Source organism: Rhyacophila brunnea, unplaced genomic scaffold, assembly GCF_057557595.1.
Source record: "Rhyacophila brunnea isolate RB1 unplaced genomic scaffold, BYU_Rbru_1.0 scaffold_7, whole genome shotgun sequence".
NCBI classification, from domain to species: domain Eukaryota; kingdom Metazoa; phylum Arthropoda; class Insecta; order Trichoptera; family Rhyacophilidae; genus Rhyacophila; species Rhyacophila brunnea.
The window spans coordinates 36,485,064-36,509,461 of NW_028233339.1; the positions used below are offsets into that span (position 1 = coordinate 36,485,064).

At 29.1% G+C, this 24,398-nt stretch overlaps 1 protein-coding gene across 17 annotated transcripts in view; it reads left to right on the plus strand.

The window, feature by feature from the left end:
- Rbp6 (RNA-binding protein 6) overlaps window positions 1-24,398 on the plus strand; it is a 1,006,046-nt gene that overhangs the window by 739,529 nt on the left and 242,119 nt on the right. For all 17 annotated transcript variants that reach the window (XR_015071926.1, XR_015071928.1, XR_015071929.1 and 14 more), the window contains one exon: window positions 9,360-9,408. Coding sequence is in view for 11 of the 17 variants with exons in the window: in XM_085958080.1 (XP_085814206.1) it covers window positions 9,360-9,408 (49 nt within the window). In the remaining 6 variants the exon portion in view is untranslated. The remainder of the gene's footprint in view (window positions 1-9,359; window positions 9,409-24,398) is intronic.

A 24,398-nucleotide genomic window follows, 5' to 3' on the forward strand; every position in this document is an offset into this window, starting at 1 on the left:
TTTGTAAGAAAGAAAAAAAAGATTTCTTATTCTTTTGATGAAAAAATTACACATAAGTACCCACTTTTGTAGTAATCGCCCAAAAGGAGCAAGTAACAATACGTATGAGCTGTATTCAATATTGAATGACAAAAGAACACGTACGTTGCAAAGTGATTTGTAAAAAAAAGTAAAATTGTAAGAATGAAAGTACGCCAAAGAATATATATATATATGTAAGTATATATAATATATAAACCAGATGGTTTTCCGCTTGGTATAAATATATTCGGTCACAAAAAAACTTAGTTATATTTATATCCACTGAGTTACATAGAATAACTGTACAAAATATTAATACCTTATTTATAAAAAAACAATATAATATTATTTTCAGAAGGATTTTCCTAAATTAAATTTTGACATATTAAAATATATTTTTTTTAACTGAAAACTGTTATTATTTATTAAAATAATTAAAGACAAACTGAATTTTTATATACAACTCATATACACTAATTAACTTAATAGGTTTACATTATAATGATTTTAATATAATATTCTAAGATAAAATTAGTTTTGGTCATCGCTGTTGTAGGAAGTGTTATAGAAAGTCTTTATTATTTAGCTCGTCTTTATATGGGGTAAATTTTTATTATTTTCAACTAGTAATTTTGTAGACCGGTAAACCAGTTTTATATATAAACTAATTATAACAAAGAGTTCTTTCTGCCAATTGGACTACAATTTATTTTTAAATAAAATGTATTAGTATGCTTTATTAATTTTGGTTTAAATATTATCTAAAAATAATTATTGTTGTCTTATTAATTGAAATACTTTTCCACTCGATATTACTGCGTAATGCATAAATTACAGTAAATGCTTTATTGACTTGTTAATAAATTCTTGCATAAAACAAGTATAAAAATAATTCATTTTAATATTTGAATTAGTCGTAACAAAAATGATTATTATGTCTTAAAATCTACCTTAAGATTTCCATGTATAACTATATACTAGCGGAGTTTCTCACTATTCAGCAAATGCTGATTATCTACATAGCAGCCCAATCCGTAGGACCAAGAGTATTATTATAATCAGCTTAGAGAGGCATTTATTCAATAGTAGATTGATTCGGGCTAATAATTATTACGATAAATTACGGTAATATTAGAAGCAGGGAACTCAGAAATAATGGGAACTTAAATACCTAACGGGTAAACAGAAACAGGCAACCGATCTCGAGTAAGAAAGAATACGGAATAAATTTAAACACGTGTCAAGGATACGTTATACTTCGAATACTGAAATTTTACGCTCATTTAATATTGGTGTATTACACACACACTATTTTACGTGCATAATGCGTGTTTCATTTTCGTAGGACACTCACACATTCAAAACCCTGCATCAACATGTGGCGTATTGAACATAGCATATCGGTATTATATTTATTATCTGTTCTGTGATTAGAAGGTTACTTTATCGTAGACCTATTTTATATACATGGTTGAAATGTTATGTTGGATAAATTAACAAAAATATACGTCATGTTATTTATAAAAGAGAAGACTTTTTTATGCAGGGGATAATAATTGCAAACACTTCATGCAAAACATAGATAAATTCGAGTAATTTTGGCCGCATTTAGTAGTAGGGTTATTTTCTTCACGAAAGATTCATTACTGCAAAGATTTAATGGTTTGGCGTACATCCAACGTCTCCAAATCGAGGCGCAACTTCAGCCGTCTCAAGTACGCCGATTCGTAACAGCCTGTGAGGCAAATTTCCTACACGGGAAACACGCGTAGTCACGGTTGTAAGTAAGTGTAACAAAAAGTTGAATTGGTAAGTTAGTAGCGGAAGGCTGCCCCGGGGAGCAGTTAAGGCGGCGTCCCCACCCTGTGGACCCACGCTCGAACCCCAACTCCCACCTTTCTATGCACAGCCGCCAGTATTCAACTGCCCTCTGTGGACCAGCGAGCCCAGCATCGATATACCTATCAAAGCTTTACAATATCAGTGGCGCTGTCACTACTTGTAGTTTGTCATATAATATTCGAACGTTTTATTTTATTCTAAATTCAAATTTAAATTCGAGCGACTATGCCATGATCTATTTTACATGTAGCGGAATATTTTTATGTGGAATATTTTTATCTTCCTATATTTAATAAAGTATGTAATTCAAAGAAAGATCTTATTTACCTTTTTATGACATTTGTAGTTGAGATACAATTGCTTAAATATATTAATATATTTAATATGACGGTATAATAATGTATTAAAAAGATATATATTTCATTCTTTACAGTTGATTTTCAGATACTTGATTCACAGAAGTTTTTTACACTTTCAATTTTTTTTTTTATAATCAGGACCTGTTGTAGGTACCTATTTTTCTCAATTAAATATATTACCAAATGAATACTGTGCTTCTTTAGTGTGATAATAAGTAATATTATCATGTATACTGATTTAGCATTTCCATATTAAAATAAACTACATAAAACATATTTGTATAATTTTTTGCCGTTCTTCTTTATACATATTTATAATTTAAAATCTTATAGTATCATGAGTTAAGAGTCAATAGCATAAGTATGTATTTCTACATTAAAATTACGTAGGGTAACAATATAATAGCGGCTACATATTGTATGGAATTTTGCGTTCGGTCATTAATAATATCATTTTCACCTAAATAGAATATAATACATATTAAAAAACTACGTAAACTATAAGATTATTGCTTTTATTTCATTTAAATAGAGCAGAAAACACACTTTAGTTTATGTTATTTTATATTAGAGGCCTCCCTCTACTTAAGTATATATTTATACAAAAATTAGATAGTTTGAATGAACACACGAGTATAATGATTTATAAGCCGAATAAGTGACTATATTTCTTAAATGAGATATATTTTTTTTAAATTATTTACGCGGTGTCAAACGGTTATTATCCTGTTAATAAATAGATAGTAATTACTTAGGTAATTAATACCTTACCACTGCCAATGACGTGAAATACTCTTACAATCCAGTACCCAATATGATTATTTATTTTGCTATTTTATAATATGTACTTATACAAATTATTTTAAAATTACGTAGTATATACGTCTGAAATTAAGAAAATAAGAAACAAATACCTATTTTTTACTTTATTTAAAGCATAAAAAATATGACAAGTGTAATATTGTTTCTATTGTTAATATAATTTTGAAATAGTAAGAAATTTAGATAAGAAATAACTTATTAGTTTCAAAAGGACGTCACTGTTTCACATCGATTTGCTCAGTCACCTTTTTCAGTCGATGTAAACATTGCGATTCCGATTCAAACTACTTTCATTCACTACATAAATCTTACCTTTGTAAATGGCCACATTAAGACGTATACTTTAAATTTATGAGATAAATAAGCCCGTCTGGGAGATTTTTTGCCTATATTTACATTCATTGTACCCAACCCACTGAAAGGTACCATTATTTTTATAGTTTTTTTTATTTAAAAAATAATCATGATAAGTGTTTTAAAATTGCTTTGGAAACAACGTGTGCTTACATTAAATTATTATTATTTATTACCAGGACATTATATAACTTTTTTCTTACATATACCTAACCCTATAGGGGTCACCCTATCTAAAATAAAATCTATCGAAGGCAATATTTTATTTCTCATACAGTTATTTTTAATCCTGCAATCTACTTTTACGTCTGATTTTTAATTTAATTCATTTATAAAATAATACAACAGTAATTATTAAATAGAAAACTCAAAAAATCGTCAAGATTCTGCTAATATGTATGGGATTGGTTGGTCAAACACATGTAAACCTGTGAATTCAACGTGTGAAAACTTGTGACTGTGTTCTTGTTAGTCCTGAGGTATGTCATGGACACGTTGTATCAAGGCCCCTACATATTTGACTTATTTGAAAATAATAATCATTCTATATTGTAGCACATTCAAGATTTAGTTAGTTCTTTACCTATACCACATTTTACAATATATAATATAATTATTGATATGTTTAATGTCAGTAATTATATATGAAGTGCTGAAAAGTGTAATTGGATGATCTTAGCCAAAAAAAACACCATCCCAAAAATAGCATTCGCCAGGTTTTTACACATTTTTTTCGATGGTATAATATTGCGACAATATCAAAATATTTTCAGCTGTTTTGCTCAACTATCTGAATTTAAAAAATACAACTAATAATAATATGATAAAATGAAACGTTTTCATTTTTTTCGTTTTTTACTTATTTTACAACCGAGTGGAAAATGATTTTTCATGTATATTTTCAATTGTTACCTTTTAATTTGAGTTAATTTATTTTATTATTTTAAATACACGAGTGTATTTTATTCAATAATTTATTAAATTCATTTATTAGAGTCCACATTGCATAATACCCACCCGCATACGTTTGTTATTAAGATATAAAATATTTTTAGTACAATTAATAATTGAGTAAAACAGCCGCAAGCTACGGACTTGGGTGCATTAACGGTTAAAAACTGTTTTCATTTTATCTCAATCGTTGAAAGATTACGAGATGACACCTTTTTGCATAACTGCGTTCAATTTGTAATGAGGGACGACTTCGGGTCTTCCTTATAGCGTGGGATCCTGCGTCGCTTTACATTTAGATACAATCAGAGCCGACCTAAAAGGAAACAGACTAGCCACACGCAATGGTGTAATTACGGCGGCCATTCAATGAAAGCGATATATAGGAATATAAAAATGAGAAATTTTAATGAATGGAATGGAGAGTGTATGCCGCAATAAAAATTATTACAATGAAATATTTTTTCATTCCCTTTTCACAGAAATGAAAACAGAATAAACAGTCGTTAGGGACTGCCGACGCATTGCTTGCTTGCCTTTCGGTTTAGACGCTTGTTTTGTTTAAGTTTTTCCTGCTTACCTGAACGATTTTGTTTGTGTTTTAAAAAGCGTGCTGAATTCTCGCTCGTTAGTTCAATTAATTAATTAATTAAACAGCCATATTACGCCTTCTGCTCAAAGTTTTGTTTCGACTTTAAGCATAATTATCCAACATTCAATTTCATATCTTATAACAGTAATAGTTTTTAATAAATTATTTAACATATATAAATAATAAATCTAAAATTAGGTACTACAAACATTACATTGAATAAAAAATACAAGTATCGCTTTTACAAGAAAATTCTTACTGTTAATTAATATTATTCTTATTAAATTCATGATTTTTATTTACATTATCTATTTAATACTATAATACTCTTCATTCTACCAAATAAAAATGGACTATCTGTTTATTTCCATTCGTTCAATTATAACTAAAAACTACTAAACCATTATTGTTAAAATTTATACAGCGTTTAGATTATATTTTCAGTTCCAATTAGTTACTATTTTATCTGTATATCTTAAATGGTACTGGAGTTATAACAAGATATAACTTATGCACTTGGCGAAGTTGCCAAATAGCAGTTTTGGAGTGGTGAGGTGAGGTGAAAGTGGAATGTCATGTGCCTATAAATCCAACCGTTAACTATTTCATACGTTTGAATAAATTTAAGTCGAATGAGTCCATTTCTTCATTCTATTCATTCTTCATGACAACTTACAGTGTTGCTGATTTCTATCTTCATTAAAAGTTTATTATTTTTATTAGGTTTATTTTGTATATATTTTTATTTGTTATATTTAAGTTAAAGCTCTGTCAATCATAGTGATGATATAATTTATCAATTTATAAGTCAAGTTGAAAACTAATATAATCAGTAAAATAATACAAACTGTTAATTGAAAATATCTTACTTTTATAAAGTTTTTCTTTATTCGATTACTTTGTTGAATAATATACATCATAACTAATACAACACATATAAGGGAAACAACACTTTATTACCACTTAAAATAGTGTAGGTAATATTATTTACCAAAAATATATTTCGTGTAATTTTCATATAACAATAAACCGCCAATTACCCCAAACTGAGGCGAATCATTCAAACTACAATATCGAAACTTTTTTTGTGTATAAATATACAGACAAATTGGCTTATTCAAATCAGGGTAGCCGAGCTGGGCCATAAAATATTCCCAGCAACTAACGGCGGCTTTTTCGTCCGTGAAAAAGTGTACGAGTACGTCGGGTTGGCTTGACTCGAGCCAATAGTTCGACGATAGTTGCTTTCAGTCGAACAGTTCCAATGCCCGCTAACTGTTTGAGGCCTAACTGCGTGCCGGTGCACAGTTAGAAATTCTCTTTCCCATCCATAGGATACATTATGGCCTTTAAACGGGGGACATTCCCTCTGGCTACGGGCTTTTCTAGTTTGCCAGTCAATGTATGATTTCTCAAATACAATATTCATTTTTCTATCAATTTTCCTGCATAGTAACGTACATTTAAGTATCATAGAAACAAATATATTATATATTTAATAGAAATATTCTTGTATACAGTTGATCGCAGTATACGCTGGATCGATGAAATGATAAAGTTCTGCGGAAGTACGTGGCAACGCAATGCACAGGACCGAGAGAAGTGGAAGCAACTTGAAGAGGCTTTCATCCAGCAGTGGATAGATTCAGGCTGATGATGATGATGAAGATGATGATGATGATGATGATGATGATGTTACAGTTGAAATTTCTAAACTTATGCAAATAATTAAACTAGTTACAAATTCAGACCAATAATACTAAAGCGATAGGATATTAATTGTCCGGCTATGTAAAGCCATTTTCTTTTCGTATGAATTTCTTTATTATTAACTTACCTTTGAAACGTTATACCTTTATCTTGCTTCTCAGTTTGGCTACTCAATATAAATAAAATAGAGTTAACCATCTTTTCTACATAATCAACTAAAAAAAATTACCAACAATATTATATTTCGCATAAAAACTATATATTTCAGCAACATGTTCTAAATATTTTTCCCATAGCACAAAACTGACATAAATATTTATCGGGTTCACTTCAAGTTTTACTAAGTTGATTATTCATATATATTTTATATTACTCTAACGGATTTGCAGAGATTATACGTATGCCTAATGCTTTCTCACTCGCACTTTTAATGTTTGTTTTTTATTCAGGCTTTTCCTATAAGTTATTTTGTTTTATATATTCATATGTAACAAGCTCCATATTTATTCCCTTCATTATACATAACGGTTTATGTATAATGAAGTTTATTGCCATACTTAATGTTATAAGCCAAAAATAAGATCGTTATACAATTACCGATGGTTTCTAAATAATATACACAATTTGGGTACGTATTTTTGAAAAAATATTAGATCAGAGCGGGACTCGAATCTGCATCCATTAGATTACACCTATGTTTATAATATAATAATTAATATATATCGAGAACTCAGTTTCAAAGTATAACAAATCAAAAATTTGCAGTTTTGAGTTGAGTATGAGGATAAATGCTTAGAATACCGATATCTACCAGTTACAAAATGTCTGTCTAATCTGTGATTATTTTAGAATGACAGGTGTTATTACTTTTTAAAATTATACGTTAATCATGTGGAGACCTCTGAAAACTCATATTATTATATAAGAAACGTATAAAATCAATATTATTAATTAAAATAAATATAAGAAATATATTTTTAGGCAATCCTAGAATTTCAATAAAATCTACAAAAATTAGATATACAGTAAAAGATTAAACCTAACCAAAATCTTGTTTCTGAATTATCTCAGAAATATATTTTTTGAGTTGTTACACTTTGGAACTGAGGTATCAATATATATATTTTTTTTAAATATATGCGTATTACGATAACTTATATACCTCATCCCGCAATAAACCAATCCAATATAGAGAAAGCAAGCATTCGCAGTATATTCTTATAAATAATATGCTATCAGAATAACAAATACATAGCCTACTTATTGTTCTCTCCCATACCTACAACTCTAGTTGTCTTTGTGTTTCAATGAAACTATTTTCGTGCTTCTTTATTGAGACAGGTTTTTATTTCTGCAGATAAATATTTTATTCTATGCCAATCGCACGACACTGTTTCACTCATACGTATGAAATTGTACACTAGAGTCATCGGCACAAAATCAGGTGGGTACAATGTGGAAAATTTACACTTGATATGGGATTTGGATGAAAGATTAAATTTTGTAGCCAACTGATTTCGTAACAATACTATATTTCATTTGTTAAACTAATCCAGGGCCTGGAACCAACACACACTTCTCAAATGTTATTAAAAATAAAATAAAATATGTTAATCATAATATAAACCGATTGAGACGTTTCATTGTATACTTATGTTTTTTTTCTTTTTTTTTGACCATCTCCAATCCCAATAGGATCACACGAGCCTCCACAGAGTGAAGGTTTATGTATTTTATAGATTATAAAAAAGTTGTCTCAAAATTTCAATTTGTTTTACAATAATATTAATTTCTTACGATGTAAATGTTTATCATACAAAAGTATCTAAACTATAAATAAAATTACATAATGTTACAATATTGAATATATTATAGAATGAATCATTCTTACACAACTCAATCTAATTATTTCATGGTACTGACACTTTAGTGAATGATTTTATAAATTATTTGATCTGATTAAATACGTATTACTATTATTAACACGTGATATTCTTAGAATATTCTATCAAATTACTTTTCACGTATTCAATTTTAAAAATTTATATTTATTCGTTAATTAGACGTTCACAGCATGACATGAGAAACAAAGAAATAAAAACAATATAAATGGATAAAAAGAGTAAATACAACAAAAATATGTTAAATATTATTATATCCATGGATCGATTTAGTTGAACAGAGGTATCGCTCTTCCAATTGTTTGACTGTAAGACATCACCAATGGCAAGTTATTTCTTGGGAGAACAGACAAATGATGCTCCCAATTCTTAAGATAGTTATCAGGAGCACACTGATCAACACTACCAATTATGACAGCGTTTTCATTTACGCCGCGTATAACGCGGAAAAAATACCTGGCCAAATATAGTTCTTTTCTGACTTTTAAAAATCTAATATAAAGTCAGTTGGATAAACACATGGCAGTAAAATTAACTAATTCATATCTAAAAATAATGTATTTTTTTAAATAACTGTAAAATATATTGTCAGTTGCTAAAATTCGTGTCATAGAATAAAAACTATGCCAGCAGTCGTTTTATGGTGAAGTGAAGAGTAAAACTTGTACCATTTTAATAAACATAATAATATTGTCTTTCAATTTAAGACTCGATAGTTATAACACCATTAATGTGACGTATGTTTGTACCATGCAAGTATTGAATTGTCTGACCGTATTCTAATGATTATTTTTATTTTTCTTCCAGATCGAGGATGCCATGCTTATGTTCGACAAACAGACCAACAGACACAGAGGTGAGTCCACTGATATTATACTTTTTTTTGTATTCTTCCGCCCATCTTCAGTTTTACTATAGTTTGACACGTATCACATATGGAGGAGAAATACAAAAGTTTCGCGGCGGTAATTTGACAGTTCTGCAGACCCGCCACTTTCTTTTTGACATTCCAACTGATTGCTTTCCAAATAGAGCGTCGATATTTTCAAAAAAAAAAAAAAAAACGGCGTTATTTGTTCAAATCAGGCAGACATCAAAATAATATCTACATTTTCCGCGTTTATATTTTTTTGACGCTTATACCTCGCGGCGTTGTATTGATTTTATGTCAAATAAAAAAGAAATTCGTTTTAGGGAGGTAATAATTTTTACTGTTAGCGTCTTTATTAAATTGTAAGTAGATTACTGTAGATATTACCGCACTTATTAAAATAAAGTATCCGATAACCCATTACGCATTTTTAATATTATAAATTTTCTTAAGTAGGTACTTGCAATTAAAAAAATTGTACTCTAAGTAGTTAATAAATAAGAACGTTCATCAAAAAATCACTATTTGATTTACAGTCTTAATGTACAATCTCTCTGTATTTGCCAATATTTATTTTAAATTAAAAAAAAAATATTCTCGCAATATGTAGTGGTGAAGTATTATCATAACAGTAATTTAAATAATATATTTTATGGAGGCAACATTTAGGTTTTGTAAAGAATGTGTAATAATAATAAGTTTTTGTGAAATATTTTATGATAGTGATATTATTATCTTATCTCGGTTTTCCTACCACCACCTGCCACAGCTCCATATTTGTGGTGCAGACGTATGTCATGGTGTAATAAATATTGGGTGCACTCAATACGAGAATGCCTCTTAATTAACCTATGGTGACCTTAGTTGGCGTGTTGATTTGGTTTACGTCAAACCCTGACAAGAATATGTTACCTTCTCCGTCGCAGTAAAACGCTGGAATTTTTAGAAAAGTTTTCTTTCGCATATTATGTAAAGTTACAGTAACCAACCGGTTCAACCACACTCAATACGAGAATGCCCCTTGATTAACCTATGACAACCTTGGTTAGGGTGATGATTTGGTTTTCATCAAACCTGACGAGAATATACCTTATATATTGTCATAAAACACTTAAATTTTTAAGAAAGTTTTTCTCGCATCTGTAAAGTTACAGTAACCAACCGGTTTAACCCAGCTTCGATTGGTGTCTATTAATTCACAAATACGTGTAAATTTATATTTTAATTTCTCTCTACAATTTGATGCGGTTCTTGTTCAACCTATTAGACTCATTTTCTGAATCAAAATCAAATCGATAACAGAACATTGTTAACTAATATTGTTTCAGTTGTTCCATATAGATGAAACGTACACTCACCTTTTTATTTCAAAAGTGGATATCATTCCACTTAACCACTGTGCATACTTTTTACTTAACTTAAAAAAACATTTTTTATCTCAACATATTTTATCAATTTAATCAACGAAGACCAATTTTGTTGTATTAAATTGTGGGAACGTACGAGTATTATGGTTACACAATTTTATTTCCTACTATATTATAAACCGTGTCTAAGTTATCATGACCTAGAGGTGCCTTATATGTTGTACCTGTTCAAAATAGAAATTCAATATACTTTGTTGTACCATCAAAAGGATACTTTTCTATTCTATATATACTTTCCGCTACATGTCACATTGCATCATGATATCGATGAAAATCGGTAACTGAAAGCTCTTGCCTTGACGTGACCGTTGTGCATGTGTGTGCGTTGTAAGTTTCTTGCGGAGCTTTTTCGTTATTCGACTGACATCAGGAAATGACGTCGCCGTGACGGGGACGCCACCGATATTCTTATGACCATATTACACATAAAGACCCAGTTATATTTTCTTGACAATGAAAAATTACGGTACAAATTTAATAATATTGTAATAATATACACCATTTTAAAAAGTAAAATGAATAAATTGTATTAACACTCTATATCTTTATTTAACAATAACCTGTATTTATATATTTAGTAATAATGTAAAAACTAAAATATCTATCTATACACTTGACTGATATATTCTTAATATAATATTTTGACGATTTACTTTCATTGTTGTACAACAAACTATTGCGAAGAAACCACGTGTGTACTCAATTAAAAATGTGTATGATCGTCATATTATTTGAATATTTAAACCACATAATAGGGTCTCACAATCTCTAATACTATCGTTTTATTACTACAACCCAATGGTTTTAGATTACATGTACCCTACGCGAGTGTAATGTATCGCGCCGAGATTCGCGAGTCGTTATCACTTTGGATACTCTGGCTTCTTGGTTTATATCGATTTTAGGAGCTCAGCGTAATATCATTCTTATAATCAGTAACAAAAAAACTTGTTGGTTAAATAGAACTATATTATTTGGTATTTGCCAAGTTATTTTCACATACTTTTTTTTATTGAAATATACTGATTTATGACTCAACTGTATATTATATTTCATGTCGATGACTTTGGATTTTAGGAGTTTAAGTTGGGCTTAATTGTGTTGAATCCGTCAATGTAATACGGCGATAACTCACGTCGTAGAGTGCGCGCGCAGTCCGCTATCTTTTATCTACATCATAAATATCTTCCATCAACCGCATAAAAGTCCAACCCGAGGCTTTCTTTAGACACGCAAGGGGAGCGTCCGCCTCAATCTGACAGCGTTTTGTGGATAAAGGCTCTTTTTGAAAGTCAACATAGAGATACACTAATGGGATTTTGGGATAACTTCTAAGCATTAATTGGGTAAAATGCCTCTCTTAATTTTCTTTTATAGCGTTTTCTATAAAAAAAAAACAGTTCTTATATATCGAGAAATCAAAAGCTCAAATCCAATTACATATGACAATGTAATAAGTTTACATATTATTTTTTTTTAACTTTTTTCTACGACTTGTACCTATAGCATCACAACAACTTCATTTTGTAGTTATATATTGATAGGTTAATAATTATAATTATTATAAGTTTATTTTGATGACCGATCATGTGCGATCCTAATAAGATCATATTATGGGCCTCCACAGAGTGGAGGTTTGTATTAACAGATTTCGTTTTTACAAGAAATGGATGACGGCCACTTGCTCAACCTATTAGGTCAGGAAAAACAATATGTGTAATTGCCAGACCCAGAATTCAAACATGGGACTCACGATAATATAGGCCGACGCTTAAGCTGCGCGGCCATCGTTGGTTATATTCTAAGTTAATTCATCTGTGTCTTCAACACTGTTCAATAATGCTTCATAATTTTACCTCTGACGTACGTTGAATCTACGAACATTTTATTATTTATAATTTATATCTTAACCTAAAACAATGTTACAAGGATGTGTGTTCATATTATTGTAATGTGCTGATGTTACAACGTTTGAAGACATTTGTCATTACATTTTTCTATTTACCTATCACAAAGCAAAACTAATATTTATCATGACAACAGTATTATTTTTTAAATATTCAATCTTACCGTGAGTATGTCACCCTATTCATTATTCTTTGTTGAATTTTCTACATCAAAAACTGCTATCTTTAGAATGCATGCGAGACTTTTCCATTCTTTGGCAAATGCACATTTCAGTTTGTGCAGATTTAGCGAGAATGGTCTTACTGTTCATTCTCTTTCTATTATTAAACGACTTTACTAGCATCTCTCTAATGCAACATTTCAAATTCAAATGCGGCCGTAATCGCCTTTAAATTGTAGAAGCATATCAAGGAGGCAGTATAATTATTATATGTATGTAGATATACTTTTTTCTCTATCAAGATGATATCTCCAACATATATTATGCAGTTGTAGGCTGTAAAGATTCGACATAAACTACTGAGCATACAAATTGCAGATTGTATTAATTCATTTTTAAAATTTAATTCAACCTTGTCTAGACCAAACCATAATAACAGAAGTAGGCTGTGGAGATCCGACAAAAATGATACACAATTCGTCAGTCATACTTATTTGTTTTATTTGAACTAAGAATACGAATTGCATATAGTTTTTTTTTTTAATTCGATTAAACCCTGCCTAAATCAATTTTTAGATGAAAAATATTTTTCTACCTATAAAATATGTATGATTTAATGGCATAATTTTAGATATGATATAGATCGAAGAACATTTTGTATCTAATATCTATTATGATTTGCTGTTGTTTAAATTTTAAAAACTATCGAATACCATCTGCAATTTGTATATGACTGACAATATTTAGTGTATACTATTTATGTCAGATCTTAACAGCCTACCTCCACCCTTTGCCACTGGTATTATTATTTATTTTAAATCTTAACAGATTTTTAAATAAGTGTTATGAATTTACCTGTAACCAATACAGTATATAAATTATAATTATAACTGTATTAGTCAAAGTATGTAAAAAATAAATCATTATATTATGTAATAAATATTTACGATAATAAATTTGCATGTTGATAATTACAAACTTTAGTTACGAGTACAGATCCAAGTATTTCATAGCATTTCAATATGTCGCTAGTTTCACACGTTATATTTATAAAATTCGTTTATTTAATTATTTTATTAATCAAAACAAACGTTAAATAATCGCTTAATATCAGTTTAAAAAAGTAACAGTTTTTACTCCGTCTCAATTACGTCACGTTGTTTGTTTTTTTTCACACCATGATATTACATATATTTATGTACGTTTGAAATGTTATTGGTGATTTTTTGAATATTATTATCAATAGTAGAATGATTTTTGATTAAGTATATAATATTTCGTATGGTAACAATGTGTCTGTTATATTTTACTATGCTGTATCTTTTGACACGTTCAGTCTTTCATTAAAATCGGCAATATTTTCATATTCATTTCTTGGTTCAATAAATACATCACAGTGTTGTGTTTCTATTCCGCGACATGATTTCTTTTGAATCGTCAAAACGTAGAGCGTCAGAAGTGATGTGTCAATGCGATGATGCACCTCGTCGTAAAATTTGCATTCGACATTGTACAACCTACAGACCGACATATGTCGATTAAATATTCATGGACCATCACACATTCCCGGCATTCGATTTAAATCGTTTTATCACATGCGCCTTTCCGGGTAAACTTAGAACCGGAAATATAATCTATTCTACATTATCCTGAAATACCATTCGGCTAGACAAAATATATGTAATGAAATAATACTATTTTCAAACAACATAATATACCTATCATATAAACTAAAACAAATTAACGTTTCTTATTGCGTATTCATTTTTATGTATACTATAAAATTATAAAAAAATATAATATCGTCAGTTTAAAAATGAAAGAAATTAACTAAAATCAATATTAAACACATAAATATAAAAGCCATCGTAATGTAACAAGATTTAAACCAGAGTACCTTAAGTGAAACAAATCATTCTGATTGCCCTCAAATATTGAATGCGCGTTACATTTACCTGACAAACAGCTTTATTATGATACAGACGTAACTATAGAAAAATAATATATTCTCCAACGCGTGTTTAAATTTATTTAATATTTTTCCACACTCGAGATCCGTAACCTGTTAAACCACACCCAGTAAAGTACGTCAGTTCGCATTGATTTTGTTTTCTCTGAAGTGTACTACACTTTTACACAAAAGGCTATGTATTTATTAAGATTAATAAATTTTATCTTAATGATTGTTCTACATATTTTAAGATTCTTTTATCAGCCTCGAAATATTCACTATTAACAAACCAGTAGGTATTATGTAGTTCTTAAAATTATAAAAAAATGTTATTAATAAATATATAGGGCGTATCAATAAGACCTAAGAGTTTCATATTTGTTACCATTTTCTTCTATTGTCACTTTATCATTTAAAATTTGACATACATAGACTAGTGATATTGGAAATTAGTCATATAAAATTATAGAGTATTATAACAATGGGTAACCATCGTAAAAAATATTATCAAAATAATGGTTCAACTACAATTATACCCTCTAGTTGTAGCCTGCAAAATCGTGTGATTTAACACCGATGAAATTCTTTCTTAAAGGTTTTTTCAATAACAAAGTCTCCTCTGATAAACTAAAAAACAATTCCTGATCTTAAACATAATATCCGGTGCTTTATCGATGAATTGAAAACAATTTATGCGCAAGTCATGTAACATATGTATAGGTATCATGCATAATTATTACTATATATATAAAAATCATATTGCTCTTGCTTTACTATGTATTTAAAAAAAACAAAATAGTTAGTTATTAAAACAACCCCTACATAAACAAACAACATAATATTTGTACTATACTGCCATGCTAAATGAAAAGACAGTATTTTTGGTGAGAAACCAAGTTTATTAGACAATAAGCACAATATTTTTAGAGATCGTGTCAAAACAATCCATTAATTTTACATAATATAAGAGAAAATGTAGTTTATAACTTGGATTATCATTTCACTAAAACTAAATACACTGTCATTTTACTTGACGGCGCATCTATTATATACACAAGACTGCTATCGACCGCTATCAGCAGCTATCAAGGGTAGCTTTGTATTTAAGTATTAGCTCTTATTGTAACAATTACAATAAGTTAGTTTTAATTGTTACAATAAGTGCTATGTTTTAACAGCATCTTTCTTGGGTGTGCTAAATTTTTACTATTTAGACGGCTAACTTATTGTAACAATTATAATACTTCGATACAAACATATGAAAAACTATCCTCTATAGCTGCCGATAGCAATTTTGTATATATAATAGATGCGCAGAGCAGTAATGTATTGTACAATTCTTTTAAGTGTGTAGCTAATTAATAAATCACCCATTTCATAGACAAGCTAACGTTTTTATAAAATGTATTAGCATTGGGCATGTATTTTAAAATCACATTCAAATAAAATTAAGAGCCTCATTAAACAAAACAAAAACTACGTCTTCTTGTAGGCTATATTCATTATTTAGTATTATTAACACAAGCCCATCTAAGTGACGTAGATCTCTTTCAAATCCACTTAATGCCTGTTTCTCTATTTTCCGCTAGGAAGGCGGAATGAAAGAATATTAGCAATTGAGATTTGAACCTTTCCAGTTGCAGTCGGCCGCGTCTTTTGCACTGTCCCTAATCGCCTCTTTGAGACTTCATTTGATTTTAACTTCACCGAAAAGCCGACTACGTTTTTGTATAATTTAACGATCTTTTTTTCTTCCATATCCGGCCTTCTTTTTTGTTCACGCGCCCGCCGCCCGGGAAAACAAGAAAACTACATTTTGATGGCTCAACTTGGCAAGACTCCTTTAATGCTTTAATAACAATGATATATCTTTCGCAGTATTTCGGCAGACGTATGTCTCAAATCTTTATCAAGTTATATATCTCGTGCATAAATAAACGATCATGCCGGTTCCATATTAAAACAGTTCCTAATTTAGTTTCCTTTAAAAATCATAATTATACCATAATTAATATAGTTTTTGATTATTACCATTACTTATAACAATTATATACCAAAAAACTGTTTATTCGTGATGCTATTATCTTTTTATTTGCGTTCTTTTAAATAAATATTAGCCATCTTCATTATATAATATCAGCATTTTCTACCTACATTATTTTTGATAAAATTGCAACAATTTCGACGACCACGTAAAATACCGAAATAAAAAGTAGACAGAATTAATAAATATACTAGGCATGCTTTCCTCTATGCACACCTCACCTCACCACTCCACCGCTCCTATATGACAACTCTACTTATTCAGCATAATATATTGAATGTGTGCTATTCGACAACAGTAGAATGTTGGCATGCGTCCCTCTACAGGCACCTCACGTCAATACTCCACATTACTCGTAATGAATACATTCTTTATTTTTTAGATGTTTTATCTTTAATCGAACATGTTTGATTCTAAAAAGATCATAATATATGGCGGGGCTCCAAAGATTAGAGGGTGTATTAACAGATTTTTCTGTTACAAGAAATGAATGTTAGCCTCTTGCTCAACATATTCTGGTTCTAAAAACAACATGTAAAATTGTCTGACCCGATCTTTAAACTTTGCAAATTGTATATTGATCGAGTAATTTCTTAGTAACGCCACTAATAATACAACTAGACAGAAGCTGATCTATAATTTAAAAATCACAAAACACTTCAATTTAATTGATTTATATATATATAATATAGATTCTTGTAATATTGAGAATTTTATTTTAATAAATAATATTACTTACTTTTATTATTAAATGATCTTATCGTCATATTATTTAATTCACATCATTACACAAGTAAGTAAGTATCCAAAAAGCTAATAACAATATCGAATACAAAAGAATTAAGGTAAACTCGCAAAATATATTTTTGAATATAAAAATATCTTTTGTAATGAACTTTTAAATAAAAATTCTTTAATGCTGTTAGAAAAACGAACATGTTTTATTTTTAGTTTTGAATAATACTGTGTAACAAGGGCTTAACGTTTTTGTTAACATCCGTATATATTTATTATATAAATTCAATTCGTATTTTCGTTATGTAAAATTTTTCTCCGCAAATATTTCATACACAACATATTATTCGAGTCTTACGTATCCAATAAAATGAACTCGACGTGTGCTGGATTTTTTTTTGTGGCTGGAATAAAATTCCTAAGATCTCCAATATCAAATGCCAATCTGTTTTCGTTACACATTCGTGTAAGACTTATCGTAATATCGCCCGGAGATATGGAAATCATTTTTGGATTTCACAAGTGAACGCTTTCAGTGCAGCTAGACCGGTGCAATGCAACTTGCGACGTCCTCTAGACAAGTTGTTCAAAGCGTTTCTCAGTATTTCACAAAAACAATAACCTAAAGAATCTCCAGACCATTAAATGTATCTTCAAAAATAAGAATATTAGTTGCAAATTCCTTATTACCTCTACATTATTTTACATTTGCAATGTAATTAGTTTATTAATTGAATGCCGTATATGAGTAAGTCAATAGCAAACGGGCCACTCTTTATTACATGCACCTGAGATATCCACATAAAAATAATTACATCGTTTTTGTTTGCATTATAATGTAGACTGTAGAGTATACAGGGCTACGTTGCCTATTATTTAAATTAAAAATAACAAAAAATTTTGGTCCAATTTGAACATTATAAAAAATAACTGTTATGCATTTTGCTTTTGACTTAGGTACTCATATGATGGTTAGCAAACCAATTAATAAATAAAAATACGATTCGTGAAATATGCTGATCCTATAAACATTCTGCTGTATATTCACTATATTTTGATATATATACTATATATCAAATATATTAAAATGGAAATGGTTGATTTTGAGACTCATATCCGGTTTTGAAACAATTTTTCTGGCGAACATACCTGAATTTTATAACTAATAAGCAAGGTAGAAAAGTACGTTTGTGTCATTATTGTGACCAGACGGGGTACTTAATAAATTATCTGCCGCCATCTAAACGGCTTTTATCAAATTATAATCAATATTAACTTTGGCATAGTGAACGTGTGTTGTACAGTCACTTTATATTATACATCTTTATTCTTCATTTATCAGTAATATATATGTCTTACCTCACGCGTGTTCTATCATCACTCGTCTTTCAAAATTACCCGAGAAGGTGAGGTTTCAGTATATATGTATATAGTTTATACATATACACACATACATTAATTTATTTAGTAGTAAAGTGTGTACGCTTAGTCGATAATATTATTTATCTATGTACTGTTAAAAAGAAATGTAATAATTTACTTTAATTTATAAATCCTTCCACTGGGATAAACGCAACTTTGTTAGTGCATGCGGAATGCATACAGAATCTTATTTCATAGAAATGGTTACTGCTAAAACTTTTCCTCTTCAAAGTATTGAAAAGCTGCAAATCTAAAATTTCCAGCCGTTATGGCTGTTTCGTTATTGCCGCGCTGACTAACGCTTGATTCGCTTTGTTGCATTTTACAGCCACGGAATATAAACATTTATTTCCACCCTTATGTCTTGGTGCTATTGTGGCAATCTTTCCTGTCGATTAAAAGAAAATGGCGTTACACAAAGTCTCGGAATTTTATATACCTTGAACTCTTACAATGTATAAAGTTTCATTGCAACATTTGCTTACATATTACTGCATACTCCTACATATATTGCAACATCATGTGTAATTATTCTAAATACAATAAACCATAATAAAATAATAATAATATGTATTACTTATTTCTCAAAATAATCAGTACCGATTTCAATTAGTAAAAAGAGGATCTTCGGAAAAGAAAAAATGTTTAACTTCGATTAACTCCAAATTTAGTAAAATTTAGTTTAATAATACGATCAAATTTCTCACTCGATGTCATGATTAATGACAGTAAAATATTTCATATTTAAGAATTATGTTAAAATCTCCTTGGAAGTATAAAATATAATATATATCGTCATCTCAATACTACAACAAGATAACTCTAATTTGGTCATTGTTAGAAAAATTAAATATAAACTTTACATAAAGAACGTAAATCTATGCTATAATCATTAATTAAATTAAAACGGAAAATTGTGCTTGTCTGATTGGGAACAATTAAATAATGTTCAATTGTGTGAAAAAACAATGTAGAAATATTATTATATCTATTTAATCCATTTGTGGTTTTAAAATTATCTAATATTTTTAAACACAATATTAATACATTTTCCATTAACTTCTGACTTACCTAGTTTTATCATTTGGTATAGAAAGAAATGTATAATCATACTCAATAGCTATTTCAAAAACAGTGAAAATCAAGTTATCTAGTTGTAGTATTGAGGTGACGATATACTTAATTCCGTTTTGGGAATTAATAAAAAATACTTTTTTTTCTCTTATATAAAGTTGCCAATATGGACATATTTATAAATAATTGGTATATCTTCTATGAAAATGCAATAAAATGAAGCTAACAGTATAATATACTTAGTACGGAACAATATAAATATTATATGAAATTTAAGCTCAGATAAATAATAATAAATTAATTATATATAAGTAATTTTATATTTTTAAATATTTTTTATAGACATTACACTCGTCATTGTGAGATTATTTATTTGCCTGTTTTCTAAGGCTGTATTGAGAGGTAAAAGCATACTGCATTAGTGAAAAGTTGCTATATATATATTTTTTGTACCAATTCAACAATATTAAATAATGTGTTACAAATGATAATATAAAGACCTCACCTAACAATAAGTATACCTACGGGGATTTATAACTATTTTTTTTTCGTTTTGTAGGTTTTCATTATTTAAAATGATTTTAAAATTTTCTTTAAGAAAACTTATATTATTCATTATCAATAACTTTATATTAGTATGTATGTGTCATTATATATTTTATTGTTTATGATTTTTATGCTGTATTTACAAAATATTTTTTACATAGTTACCTTATAAATACTGTGCTTTATAAGAAATAATAAATAAAAGACTCTCAAACAATAATATTCTTGGTAGTTTGATATATTATGTTATTATAAGTGAAATTCAATTCTATCTTAAACCGTTCTTTTTGTTGAAAAATGTCTTTAAAATAAGATAAGATATGCGCAGTGAATTTTCTATAACTATTATTCCTGCATGATCGAATATTGAAACCATTGAAAACACGTTAAAAGATTTTTCTCGTACTGCTATCGGAAGGAGAACCAAAATAAATACATTTGCATGCAAATAACGTTTCAATATAGAACACATAAGAGTTCCGTGACGACTTTCTTATTCACAACTTCATAAATATTAAATGTATCATTCCAATACAGGAAACTTCCTCTTATTCCCTTAATATCTCTATGGTGTGGAAGAGTAACAATGGAGCGTTTCTCTTTCCCACACTTCTTTCAGCCTACAGGCCATAAAGTGATCTTTTCTTCCACTTTAACTTAGTTTAAGTTAAATTGCCGAGATGTCTTTTCACCTCGGCTCAAAGTTTCTCCTCTGCCTAATATCTTTGTCCTTCGGCATAAATACCTGTATTTTACCAATTTCCCACGGTATATAAAACCATTTTAAAGTTATAAAATAACTTTTAATTGTTTCTTTAAATTACACGTGCCTTACATTATCATTTATCATGCGACATTTTAATATTTTCAGATGAATCATGTCTACAAATACAAAAACTATTTTTTAATAATATGTTCGGTAACGCAACTAAGTATTTATCTACCTACCTAACATATACATAAGGTATTTTGTTTGGCAGAATACTATTTCATTTATTTTATTAATCCCAATACAAATCTTTTTTATGCGCATTTTAAACAATGAGATTAATTGACTAAGATAGTTCTAATCTACGTTTTTCTCGCTTATTACACAATTATTTCTTAATACGAATACCAAATTATTACCTAGGTACTCAATACTTACTACGAATTAAAAATAATACTAAGATTTTATTAGTATAAGAATGTGTTAAACTAAATCAACTGCCACAAAAACATTATTAATAAAATTGCAAGGTAAAAAACGACGTCATCTTCAAATAGTATAAAATTATTGTAACTATAATTAGTATGAAAATAGCAAAATTGTATTTAAATACACTGAATATACCAGGGTCATCCGGAAAGTTAAGGCTTTTGAGATTTGCCTATATATACGTTTTACCAAAATTCCTTGGACTGATATGGTGACAAAATGTTAGTATCCTCAAATGAACGAATAAATGAATCATTACACAAGAAAAGTAGTAGAGATCGACGCTGAATTTCATAGCTGATCCTTCGTAATTAATACAAGTGTAGCGTACTGTACTAAACTGTTCCAAGTAGCATCCGATCAAACATCTTCGTAACGGTGGCTGACCTCTGATAGGTGATGGCGTGAGAAGAAGGTGAATAATATGAAAAAAAAGTTCCCGCAATTATTATTTACCTATAGTGTATTTATATAATTTATTATGTTAGACGGTACTGTTATGTTTACCTTTATTTAATTGTTTACCTCCATCTAACAGGCAGTCGTTGCTACTGGTATTATGCTAGTAGGTTTTATGGCTCTCAAGAATTCCAATCGTTCGATTGTAAAATCGGAGTTGACAAATTTCACGGCAGTTTTATATTGCTTCCGAAACGTAGTATAAACTCACACTCCGGTGCGTTTTTTTGATTAGGTAAAACAAAAATCTATCAGATGGCGATAAAAAACGTATTGACTTTTTCAGTATTTTGTTTTTACGACTCAGTGTCTTCGCGTCGGAAAAAATGTAAGAAACTGTCATGTTTATTTTTTTGTTCGCCTTCCATTTGCGCGAACGTCTTTCCTGTAAAACGGAGCGGTGCGTTAAATCAGCAAAGCGAACGAATTCCACTTTATGCAAATGAAACGAAGAAACGAAGTTCTCACAATGATCATAAAACAGCTGTCGGTTGGGGCAATTCCGCTGTAGAATGTTTTTAATTACCCTAACATGATAGCTCGCTGGAGATCGCTCTAAAACATTATCTCATCTCGCCGGTTGCGCTCAAGTCTGATTTTAACCAACGGAACTCGAATAAAGTACACTCTCTTTAACCGCAAAAGGCAATCAAAAATTTTGTATCCATTTATTTTGTTGTAATTTTTCACCTTTTTTAATTCGCGTTTTTAATTTTTTAATAATTAAATTTTACAAACAATATCATCGAAACATTCCAGTTTTACCATTTTACCACGTTTTTCTTAGCTCGTATTCTTGTTTGTCCGGTGGTTGTTTATCCAGTACAAATCTTGCAATCGATTTTTAACTAACTTCCCGACTAGCTAGACATTTGAAACTTTTAGAATATATCAGAATACGATGCCAATGCATTCTTTTAATACTTTTGAGTAGAATTGAATTCATTTTCAGTAAATTCTGTTTTGCATGAAAAGTTATTTCGGAAAAAATCCGTAATTCAATCCACTATTAAATTATTATAATATACGTGCGTTACTTACTATGGAAATCAAAATGACATTTCAGTATTCTATATTATTTGTTTGTTTGTTGCAAAATAGCAAAAAAAATATTTGTTGACTATTGCCTTATTTGTCCTAAATTATTAATACATAGAATTGTCAAGTTTATATGATTCAACAGAAAATTTAAAACCGTGGTATATAAAAAGTTCTTTTTATCTTGCAAACTTAGCATTACAATTGTTTAACAAAAATATATTTTTTTAACCATATCCTGTCCTAAGAAGAACAAAATATGGGCCTCCATATATAGTGGTGGTTTGTATTAACCGATTATTATTTTTACGATAAATGTATATTAACCACTTGCTCAAGCTATTAGGTCCATACTTTGACACCAAACATATAATGAAAAACAATATACCTATGTATTTGCGAAACACGGGATTCAAACCTGGTACCTACGACATTAAAATCGACGCATTAGCATCGAAAATACTATATACGGATATAATTAGTTGATAGTATCAATTTTAATGAAAAATTGACAACATATTATTATAAAAATTTGTTATAAAATGTAGATAATTTAAAATATAAAAATAGTGATTTTACTATATCTGCCTTGCCTCTAAATCTTATAAATAACATTAAAATTATAATGCATAGTAGTTATGATTTAGTAAACTTGTATTTAGTAATTAATTTAATTTTCTTTCTATAAACAAACTACAATAGTTGACATGGGTTTCAGAATGTTAAATTCTGTACGATCAATTTATTCTCAGACTAACTTGTAATTGTTAAGCCTCTAATGCGAATTGCTTAATGTTTTCCTACACAGCTAAGTATGCTTTCTTATTTTCATAAGTTCTCAGAATTTCCAGTACTGTGTATAACTAAATCTCGAACATTTTTTAAATATTTCAAATAACTATGTACTTAATTGATATTCTAATTAACATTCTGTTTTATAGATACTATAGTTAACCTGTTTTATATTATATTAAATAGGTTATATCATTATTCCTACTAACAATATATGAACT